Source organism: Hipposideros armiger, unplaced genomic scaffold (assembly GCF_001890085.2).
Source record: "Hipposideros armiger isolate ML-2016 unplaced genomic scaffold, ASM189008v1 scaffold_80, whole genome shotgun sequence".
Lineage (NCBI taxonomy): Eukaryota > Metazoa > Chordata > Mammalia > Chiroptera > Hipposideridae > Hipposideros > Hipposideros armiger.
Genome location: NW_017731430.1, coordinates 2,775,539 through 2,787,765, shown reverse-complemented (window position 1 = coordinate 2,787,765; position 12,227 = coordinate 2,775,539). Strand labels below are relative to the sequence as shown.

Here is a 12,227-nt window from a genome sequence, read left to right as displayed (position 1 = left end):
TGTTGTTGTTGTTTTTTACTTTTAAAAAAATCAATTCTGATGTAACAAACCAGTATGCTTCTAAATTAGCATGCTAACCTATGTAATTAGTCATTTTTCTATTAGCATGGTGCCCACACTTACATGTAGAGTGTTTGTAATATAATCACTGGGCTTTGATACTTTCTGAAGTTTGTGAGGATGTATTCAAAGTACTCAGGCATCAGGACTCTAACATTTGCTTTGTGTTCTTCTTCTGGCTTTATCTGAGGGAAACATAGAAAATATTATAGGAAATCGAAAGAACTTATTTAAAATTAGTTACAGCTCTTTGTGACTTTGGCCAAGTCAGGGTATATTCAGTTTCTTCCATGTGCAAACTGGCTGAATGGTAGTTAGAGGAACACTAAGAAAGCCATTGATCTAATACACCATTAACCTGTGAGAAACGTAAATTTATACACATACATCAACTCACCCACAAAATAGGCCGAGGTTGGCCAACCACCATTCTCAAAGGAGCCTAAGATTTTGTTTTGTTTTGTCGATTAAAAGCATATCAAAGTTATGGGACGATTTCCAGCACATCTGTTCTGGATAATATTATCATAATTATTTCCTTCCATTGAACATCTCAGCAGTGCCAGAGCAACAGGCCAAGTAGGGGCAAAAATCTTAGTAAGAAGCCGTAACAAGAGTCTCCAATTCTTTGCTTCCGCTCATGTACGATCATTGAAGTCAATTAAAGACTTCTGGTAGAATTCTTTACGTTAAAATAAACGTCATTTGTATTTAACAGCTATAAATAAAGGAACACTTACTTCTCATTTAAGTGCAAACACAGGGTTTGGCTCCTTTTTCTTACTGCAGGGTCCAGTGGGCTGGGCCAAGGTCCAGTATGCAAGCTGCCCAGCCAGGTGTGGGCGGTGGAGGGATAGGCCAGGCCACAAGCTGGGACTTCCGGGGCACACATCCTGCTGCCAAGGTCCAGAAGGGCCCCCAAGAGAGGTTCCCCCAGAAGCCAGATATCAAGGAAACTCAGCCTTGCCACCGAAGGCAGTGCGGGGATGTCAGCTTGTTAAGAGGCCCCATGGAGACCTGAAACCGCCTTCCCCAACCCCCGCCGGGCCCCAGAGGTGTCTCTTCCCAGCACAACGCCATAAGGGAATGGCTCAAATGACCTTCCCAAGTCCACGTCAGAGGTTCAGTGAGGGGACCGCTGGCCTGCTGGGCTGGGGGAGGGCCCGTCGCTCTCGCCGGCCTCCAGCTCCTGGATGCGGGAGCGCAGGTGCTGCGTGGAGCCACCTGCATGCGTCCTGCTGACGTGGCATCTGGGATCCTGGGCCTCGACCCGGGGTCTGAGCTGTGTAGGAATAAGCCCGGCCGCACGCGGGGACGTCTCGTGGACTCGCCAACACACTGCACGGCCCATCCGGCTCTGCTGCAGGACTGCGTTGCTATGGCCCCCCGGTGGGCAGATCTCGCGAGAACTCGGAAGCGTTTCCTGCACGGGAGACGCCAGCCAATCAGTTGTCAGTCAAGCCCCAAGTTCCCAAAGGTCAGCAGGACCAGATTGACCGTAATCACCTTCCCCGACTCTGAATCAGTGAGGGAGGCAGGGGAACCGCTGCGCCCCGGAAGATTTCCTGCTGCAAGAGGGCAGCCCCATCCAACAGGCCAGGAAGGCCTGATGCCTGAGGCAGGGGCCAGCTTCCAGGGAGAGTCAGCATCTAGGCTCCCTGGGGTCTGTCCCCAGTCTGGGCCAGGACTGGGCCCTGTAGGGATAAATGGGGCCTCAGGCAGGGAATTCGGGGGGGACGGGGGGGTGACAAACCACACTCCCAATTTGCAGCCCTGTGCAAAACAAATGCCTTGTTCCCCTGAAGCCAGACCTCACGAGATCTCCTCCGTCTTGCCGTCCAGGGCAGTGTTGGGAAGTCCGCTGCTGAGACACCTCAGAGACCTGATTTCCACGGAGGCCCTGGGTGTCTTCCAGGCCCACAGCCATAAAGGGGTCTGGCCCAAAGGACCTTGCACACTCTGCATTAGGAGGGCAGCAGGGGACACCAATGGCCCCAGGAACTGGCCTGCGGGGTTCCCCCAGGTTCACAAATTGTCATGGGGTTACCTTGAATATTTGCTTAATGTCAACCTGTTCACATACACTAAAGCCCCAAGAGACTGAAAAAGAGCAACCTGAGAAGAATAAATTGAACCATGGCCAGAGCGCAGGAAACAATCCAGCTCAGCTTAACCCGAGTGGAGATTCCTGGGAACAATTACTAAACCCCAGAGAGGTGAGACCTTAGTATGAGACTGTACTATCTCTACATGGTGATAAAAAGAAAATCTTAAAAGCTACCGAAGAAAGAAGAACCATTAGGTATCGATGAATACAAACAGGATAATTGCACAGAGTTCCCTTAAGAACATACCTAAGTCAGAAGTCAATGAAATGACATCTTTAAAGTGCTAAAAGCAAACTGTCAGCATAGAATTCTATATTCAGTGAAAAAAATTCTCAACAGTGAAAGCAAAACGCTTTTGAAGCACACCTGTAATAATAAATTTTAAGTGAATAAAAATGGAGTAGATGGATGGAAATCTGTAATTCAAGTATTATCATAAGAATCCTAGTGTGGTAAGATAAAGTGAAGTAGTCCCTGAACAAAATTATTACCAGGTATTTTTATATAGATTACATGTTGAAATGTTAATTTTGGATGCATTGAATTAAATGTATTCTTAAAATAAACGTTATCATTTTTATTCTATTAATGTGGTTATTAGAAAATTTAAGATCAGATAACAGATCTTATAAATAAATTTATAAATTAAATTGTACATTATATTACTTAATTTATATAAATATAAGCATATTTAATAATTATATAAGTTATCAACTAGTTATATTATTTAATAATTATATAAGTTATATATAATTATACAAATTATGTTATATATAATTATACAAATTTTTTAAGTTATATATAATTATACAAAACTTATATGTTTAATTTCTATAGGGCATTACCAGAATAGAGTACCCAGAAATAGACCTATATATATATATATATATATATATATATATATATATGATCAGTTGACTTTTAACTGAGGTATCATTGTAATTCAATGAGAAAGGGTAGTTTTTTCAACAATGGTACTTGGAAAATTGTATATCCATATGGAAAAAAAAAAAACTTGCACCCTGACCTCATACAATGAACAAAAATTAATTCAAATGGATCACAGGTTTAATCTTGAAACACACACACACACACACACACACATATGTATGTATGTATTGGGTTGTCGGAAAAGTCATGACACATTTTTGCAGTGAAAAACATAGAAAAAATACGTCATGACTTTTCCAAAAACCTAATATGTAAAGGACAGAGACCTTGTATCCAAAATAAAAACTTTTACTATTATAAATCAATAATAAAAAAATCTAATTTCAAAATGATTTGAATAGACACTTCACAAAGTAGATATACAAATGACATATGAAAAGATGCTCAACAGTATTAATCATCAGGTAAATGCAAAGTAAAACCACAATGAGAAAACACTACACACATGTTGAATAGCTAAAATTATCTCTAACAAATCTTCTATGTTTTCCATTTCTATACATCTCTTAAAATTCCTACTTTTAGGCCACATCACAACTTTGAAGCATGTTTTCTTTCTCACTTCCTAGAGTTCAATAGCTAAGTCTTAGATATTCTAAACTCTTCCAAGACCTGTTACTTTTCATGTTCTCTGTTTCTTTTCTGTACTGGCCTGTTCTTGTTTTATGGGTATAATGTCATCTACATTCCCCTTAGGGATATTAATGATAATATTTTCAGAGGTACTCTTCTCTGAAATGTCTGCTTCTAATCTTCTAATATCAGTTGATGTGATATTTGCTTATCAGTGCATATGTCTGATGATCCTTTTGCCTGTTCATATATAAGTTTGAGGCACTGGTTTGATTAACATAGCTGGCTCATATTGTCAGCCTGTTTCCTGAATGAGATGGGTCTGACTTAAAGTTCTTGTGTGTGTGGTGGCATGTTGATTACTTGGACTCATTGGAGGGTATGTGGGCAGGTTGGGTGGGGTTTGAGAGTAAAGAATGAAGTCAGGGAAGCTAGGTGAAGAGAACTAAAATAGCTCATTTTTCATCAGTTTGGTTTATGGCTCTCCCATTAAGAAAGGCCCTCTTGTCAAGTACAGCCTTCACTAGTGCAGGTTCTGAGCTGAGGGGCCATGTGCTGTGCATCAATCGTCACTATGATTCCAATTGCCATCCATTTTCAGGATATTTGTGCTTACATGAATCCATAGTTTTCTTCCTCTTTATTATCCTCTTCATGAATTTGGGGGAGGAGGTGTATTCAATCTATTGTCTTGAAACAGCAGTCCACTAGTTCAAAATCTATAGAACACAAACCTCATTCTTCACTGGAGTCCCCTGAACCAGGGTTCTTTTTGTATCTTGTTGGCCACTTCTAAAGAAAGTTAAATCTCTAATTTCTGTTCTGCATATCTTCCCACATCCAACAAATTTTACATATTTGAGGATTATAACATTTTCTGCAACAGAACTTCTCAGCCTGCTGTGGGAGGAATTAGTGAAGTCATTCTCAATCTCCATTGAAACCTCTAGCAGGGGTGACCTAGCTGCAAGAGCATTTGGAATTGGATAAACGGCGACTTGGATTACAATTCTCAAACTCAAGAGCCTAGACAGTGTTGCTGAACCCTTTAGAACCTGCTTTCTAATACATAAGTTTGGGAAAGTCATCTTGTTTCACAGGTTTGCTGTGAGAATCAAGTAATAACACACGAATTGTAAAGCAGTGTCAACATATAGTTCGTGCTCCATACATGTCAATCCCTCTCCACTCTCTCTTACAATCATCTGCAATCCATGCTGCAGACGCATAATCATAGATGAACCAAACTCTTTAGATCCCACGAACATTAAACAAAACTCTAAGATTGGTATTATTATAGAATGTAGTCAAATCTTTTGCCTCCCTGCTCAAACTCTGAGTGTCTTTCCAGCATAGTAATATGTGTCATGTCATAGTATTATTCGATTTGGGCACCTCTTGGAGCTCCAACCCCTCCCTATTTACTTCTGCTCACCCTTAAGATCTAAGCTTTAACGTGAATTCCTTGGTAAAGTCATCCTTCCTCTCCCCAACTAAGTCCCACTTTTAAATACTCCCACCATACTATGAACATTTTCTTTGTAACCCTGCAGTTCTATAGCCTTCATGGTTTGTAATCATATTATTTGTGTGGTTAATTGATATCTGCCTTGTTCCCTAGATACTAATGTCCTGACGGCATTTTTGCTTATAAGCATATCTACAGTGATCAGCCAGTCCATAAGCAAATTCTAGGAACTCAATGTTTTTGGAATAAATGAAGAAAAAAGCTTCAGGAGGGGCTATTTATTTGTGTTTTTCATTCTATTGTTCCTAACCAAGTTATTCTCATATGGCTTTTAAAAAAAATCCTTGTTTTAGCATAAGAGCTCAATAATGTTGGGAATTAACATTTCCAATATTATGTTAAATCACTTAATGCACTTTCAAATATTTATTCTTGATTTCTACTTCATTTTCTATGCATGTTCTTTCTTAAAACTGAGCTTTTCAAACATGGACTTGTTTAGGCTCCCTATTTGTCATCTTCATCAGCATAGTCACCATGTAATTGACAATCATGGTTTTAATTAGGATTTTTTAGTAATCATGGACAATTTTGTTTTCATAATTTTAATGGTCTAGTGCAAAGATGTTTGCTTATTAGCATTAGTTTATACTCTTATTATTTGTGTGGAATATGACATAGGGATTGGATGGTTAAAAGCAAAAGAGTATTTAATGGCTAAGCATAATAGCAGAGTTCTAAAGAGTTTCCCTGCCTTTGAAAAATCTCAGACTGATATAATTTAGCCTTTAATTCCAGAAAATTAGTGAAAGAGGATCAGATTATTTGGCTAAACTATTTCTTCAGCTCCTGAATATTATGGTGCAGGGTTGAAATATCACCTCAAATAAGTGTTTTAAATTAACCCAAACAATATAATTCTTTGTGCACTAACTTAGCTTAACCCCCAAATCTGAAGTTTGCTATGTCTGCAAAGAATAGCTCTAGTTCTTTGCTTAGCTCACTGTGCTCTTTAAAAATATTAGAAAATATTAGAAATGTTAGAACACATCAAGATTTGAAAATAAAATATTGAGTAGAAAAGTATACCCTATAATATACCAATGAACTAACAGATTGGGAGATAATTTTTTGAAGAATTCTGCCTTGCTTGAAATAAAGAGATTGCTTTTATTAAATACAGATTAAAGGAATAATTAAAAAGTGGTCTGGTAAACTTGGAAAGCTAAAATAATGATGTTGACACTATTTTATAAGTATTAACATCTGTTTTAAATCCACATTTAGAATGTTTATCAATAAACTACTTTCATTAGCTATAATATCTTATCTTTGCTACTATAATATGCTCACTTATGTCATCAAAAATATAGTCAGGGATTGTTGAATATTCATTTAGTAATATTGACCCACCATTTATGGAGGATAAAAGTAACTATTTCTGGAGCAGAGATATCTGTAAAGAATATTACTGTTCTCAAGGAGCTTATCCTTAAGTTTAAGGAACTAAATATAATACAAGGCAAATTTAAAAATTAATATGATCAAATTAAAAGAGCATATTAAAGAGCATTATTTAATTCTTTCCAGGATAATTGCAGGGAAATTCCTGTAGGAGTTCACTTTTGGTTAAGTGCTGAAGGATAAGTGTAATAGATGTGTAGCTTCCCCAAGGTCAACAACAAAAATAGTTATATATTAACAAAAATGAACATATATTAACCACGTACTATGTGTTTGATGATCTTTTAAGTACATTGTACATCACACCTCAAGTAATTCTTAGGGCAATCCCTGTGAGGTATTATTTGTCCCATTTTCAGGTGAGTAACTGAAGCGTAAAAAGACCACACCTTATGTATAAGATCATAGAAAAGCAACATGGGACAAGACTAGAGGTCTTTAAATGCTTTTATAAGATGGTTTGGTTTTCTTAAATAATGGCAACTTGTAGGAGAGTATAATTCCAGTGAGAAAATTAAGGATGAATTGAAAAGGAATTGAGAGGAACAAAATGAGGAAGGTCCAGTTGGAGACATCAAAATAATATGGGAAGTTGATGATGAGCATCTAAACTAGGGACAGATAGACTCCTGACAGAATTGATGGGGCTTCCTCACTGGGGGAGCAGTGAAATAGAGGATGAATCTCTGTAAAGTTTACATTTCAGTCATGCTATTTAAGAAGGCGTAATGTCTTTTAGGACAAAATGTTTCCACAAAAATCTGCTTTAGGCTTTGAAATTTTGCTATAAATGCTAAAGCTTTGCTATAAATGCTAAAGCTTTTATTACCTATGTTTTGAACCATTTAATTCCTGGCCAATACTTGGTAACTGATCATGATGTTAGTTTTTTCACAATTTGCTCTCCAGCAGCTGTTTATGTGAGTCCCCCTTTTTTGAATTATCCATCTCACTTGCTTTCCCTGATTGCTACATGTAATTTATCTCTTTTATCTGCTCCTAAACACCTACTCATTTACTTTCTAAAAATATTTGAAGTATCTATTGTCTTGTCCGCTCTTTTATAATCACTTTTATCTTTCAGATTATTTCTCGTTTAGAAATCTCTCTTATTTTATACAAATTTTCCCTTAATATAATGCTTTTAAACTTATAATTGTCTTCTCTCTCACATACAAATACCTAAATAATCAGGTTGACTTTGCAGACTTCTGATATTACGGATGTTGTTTTATTAATGTCACTAATTCAATTTTTTATTAAATTTATTGGGGTGACAATGGTTAGTAAAATTATGTTTCAAGTGTACAATTCTGTAATACGTCATCTATATATCACATGGTGTGCTCACCACCCAGAGTCAGTTCTTCCATCACCATATATTTGACCCCCTTTTCCCTCATCTACCACCCCCTCCCCCCTTACCACTAACTCAAATTTAAAAGACTTACAATAATTTTTTTAATTTAAAGTGATTTCTAAATCAAAATAAGGATGCAAAGAAGACTGAAAATAATACTTTGAAACATGATTAATTTTAATATGTTTACAGGAAAAGAGTAAATTCATCAGCAGAAAAAAAATACCAAAATTAACATTTTACAGGTTTTTATTCTCAAAGCACAATACATTTTTCATAGAAACAAATATATCACCATTATAGGTACCATAATATGACAACAATTATACACACAGCCATTTACCATTAAGAAAATCAGTGGCAATGGTGATGCAATACCTTAGTTCATCTTTGTTAAACTTTTTGCTATTATACTTCCTGGCCTGCAGGAGTATTTGCCAGGATACAAAAGAAAATGCGTGACCCCAGTTTGAACAATACATGGAAAGCACTGGCTGCCTATGCGTACCCTTTTGTTTATTATATAATCTCTAGGAATGTTTTCATACAAGCCCCTCTGACTTCATTCCATTTATTCTTCAGGCCATTCACAAGGAATCAAACATAAGAAGTACAGTATCAGGACTTAACATCCTTTATGCCTACACTTAGAGGAGAAAAACTATGCAGGTATTAAGTGGAAAATAACTGGAGATTATTTAGAGTAGGTAATGACATAGCATTAAACTGGGGGAAATGTTATAACATGGTTACTTTAATTTCTGGAGATACTATCTTTGTTATTAATATTTTTAAATGCACCAGATGATTATCTGAGGGCCATTCACATTCAATGTTTAGATTCATTTTATTAGTGGCATATACAAAGCACCATATAATATAATATATAAAAGTAGAACAATCATGACTATGTAATTAACTGTAGAAATAACTGCTAAGAAAATATAGCAATATTTAACACAGGATTTCTAAAACCATTACATATTCATTACTTTTTCCAAAGCTAATAATGTCCCATGTTTTATTTTACAGACTTTGTCTGCGGAGATTTATATGCATTTGGCACTTTGCGGGGGGGGGGGGAGGGCTGAAAATAGTTGATATCTTCTGTACAGTAATGTTACAGTTTTATACAAACTTCAGAAATACGACATTTGGAATAGTCTCTGCACTCCCCTTCCAAGTGTTCCGTTTTACACAACAGCAAATACTCTGAATGCCTTTCCTCCTGGGGGATTCTGTAAGCTGGAAAAACACAAAAAGGATATTGATGTCATCTCCACATGCAACCCCTCAAATCAATCATGCCTTCCTATGACAGTCAAGAAAGCAGCTCTACGAATCCAGATGGTCAACTTGCTTAGGCAGCTATAATTTATAGTTGTTGGAAAGCCTGAATGAGGATGATATAATTCTTTAAATCTCGGTTGTATGCTGAGCTGCAAGTTTACTAAAGAAATTTAAGGTGCACAGCGGTAATAATAGTATTTTATATAGAACCTCACGGATTCCAGATCATGTTTTTTTGTTTTTTTTTATCACCACCTTTGACTTGAATGAAGCAGATTTAGGCAGCTGACATGTGGTTTTACTGGGGGAATATTGATCCAGGTTTACTACTGACTGGCATGGTTAAAAGTCAACTGCGAGTTAACAAGACGGTGATACTTGAGCAATACTCTACAGTACTAGCTATCATTTCCTAAGTCTGACAAAATTTAAATTTTACTATTATCATACTTATTAATATTTTTAACATCTATGGTTTCAAGAAAAATCTTAGTGAGAAATTTAACAGTCAAATCTGAAAGGTCCTAAGAATATTTTTACTAAAATGAAAACAGAGAGAGAAAGAGAGAGAGAGAGAGAGAGGGAGAGAGAGAGAGAGAGAGGGAGAGGGAGAGAGAGAGAGAGAGAGAGAGAGCACTCAATCTTATTTTGGAGGTATTTTTAAACAGAAGTTAAAAGCAATACAGAACCATATATTTTATCCTTTCATAAATTATTTATATTTTACTTGGCAATATCAATCAAGGTATGTTTTGTTTAAATGCCTAATATTTAAAACTGACTAATAATGCCATTAATCATTATGTAGTCTAATCAAATTTAAACTGTTGAAGTCTTTACATTTTTTGCATCAAGTTTTATCTTCTTAATAACCAAAAAGGCTTCAGAGGCCAACACAATAAATGCTAAGAGGGAGACAAAGTGCAATTCCTTTTATATATTTATTCATGTACAAGAAAAGGGGAGCAATTTAGAGTGACAACGGATGAGGATGTCGCAAATGTGCACACACAGCAAACACATGCCAGACTTCTCATACAAGCAGGTGGCCACTCCAAAGCCATTTATTTTTATGTATAGGACACAGACTAAGTGCCCTAGAAAGTGAGTGTGTTTGGTGTGTTTTTTCTTTGTTCACAGTGATACACTGGGAAAATGCATATTTCTGAGCCTACAGACCTAGTGCTGAACCCGAGCTCTGAGACTGACTAGGTATATGGCCTTCGGCACATCACGTAACCTCTCTGAGTCTATAAATTAGGGTTTAAAGAATCGACTTTATAGGGCAGTTGGTAGAACTGAGCTAATATACTTAAAGTGTCCAGCAGCATGTGGAAAATTCACAGCAGGTTCTCAAACACAATTATTCTCAGTTTTCTTAGGCTATCACCTACCCTCTTATTGTTTTAAAAAAATTAAGAAATATGACAGGTAAATGAGACCATCTCACTCAGTTTAACTTATAAAACTTCATATCAGAATCGCTAACTCGAGAATCTATTTTGTACATCATATCTGCTTAGGAAGACCATATGCCAGGTTGTAGAAAAGTCACCTTCTCAGTAATGGCCTCTTGATAGAGTTTCATCTGAAAACATGCTAAATGCAAATCTGTCTCTTTATGAAGATGGCACACAGATGGTTACGTGGAAGGCAGACACCCTGCATGGTATCTCCTTTGGTGTCCTTTAGAGAAACTTTACATGTGACTCTTCCAATAACAATTTGAAGAACTCGTACATACCTAAAAATTAGGGGTTTTCCTCTATCTATACAAAATACTTGGGACTTAATATTACTTCCACAAGTACCAGTGATTTGAAAAGTCTTGCTAGGTTCTTTCATTAATATTTCATAACGTAAGTCACATGAATTTTCTCAAGCCACCAAAATATATAAACTAATGGGCCAGATGTTATGAGACGACCTGAAAGAGTTCATTTATATCACATTAGGCATCCAACAGCCAATCAAAAAGAACATTTGGTTCTGGGAAAAATCCAACTCATTGTTTCTGTCAAATACTTTATCAGATAACTGGCTTAGAGAAATGTTCAGTGCCTTGTTCACCTAGAAAGAATTACATATAAAAACTTAATCCAGAAAATCCAACAGAGGATGAATGATATTTCCTTATTATAAGATCAATTAACAAAAGAGTGGCTCTGACTCTATCCGATTTTCACTTTGATTTTTATAAGCCTGCAGGAGGCAGGCACCTCTGGTACTGCAGCTTCCCCCATCCCTGGAAAACCTACCATTACACAGTGGGCAAAGGAAATGCTCTGGCTCAGACGCAACTTCAAACCCATCCTGAAGCTGGTTTTTAAGCAAGCATAAAAGGGGAGAGAGAGAGAGATAGAGAGAGCACTTCAATTCACCTTTCTGAGATTATGCCATTCTGAGCAGAAGCGGTGTAAGTCTTTCTTTTGTCCACAGGCATAACGTCAACATAACCCCCGTGATTTCGAACCACGCCGGCGTGTACCGCTGCTCTGCAGATACTGGACACCTGGAGGTACAAGGAAGAGCCAACCATTAGGCAGTTCCTGCTCAGTGCCCAGCTTACGCTTCTGATGGACGGACGTCACTGCCATCTGTCTCTACGGGGACACTCAATGAGCAGATGCAGGATGATGGGCATACAGGGATGTTTCAAAAGTCGCAAAGTTAAAGGCAGTTCTGCGCAAGTCTGAAGACAGATCTGAAGAGTGGCTGCAATGGTAAGATCCCTTTACCGTCCAATCAAACAAACGCTTGTCTGTCCAGACAACAGGCTTTTTCTGTTGTTGAAACAATGGCATGCAAATGAGTCTCTTTTATCTCTTCAAGGGGCCTACGTATCATTCTTAAATTTCAACCTTTGCTGGTTTCTACTGGAATCACTCTGACCCAGTGTTCACAGGCAGGATTACCTGTATCTCTATTATCTTCAGCTTTGACTTACAAACAA

The 12,227-nt window shown here is 37.4% G+C and overlaps 1 protein-coding gene across 2 annotated transcripts in view; it reads right to left on the bottom strand.

Moving 5' to 3' along the window:
• Positions 1-8,214: 8,214 nt before the first annotated feature.
• Positions 8,215-12,227, bottom strand: part of CRISPLD1 (cysteine rich secretory protein LCCL domain containing 1) — a 46,298-nt gene continuing 42,285 nt past the window's right edge. Inside the window, exons 14-15 of one of the 2 annotated variants that reach the window (XM_019643592.1) lie at positions 11,656-11,786; positions 8,215-9,229 (exon numbers count right to left, since the gene is read on the bottom strand). In XM_019643592.1, coding sequence (XP_019499137.1) covers positions 9,178-9,229; positions 11,656-11,786 — 183 coding nt within the window. In that variant the 3' untranslated portion in view covers positions 8,215-9,177. The remainder of the gene's footprint in view (positions 9,230-11,655; positions 11,787-12,227) is intronic. The other variant, XM_019643593.1, reaches the window with a different exon arrangement.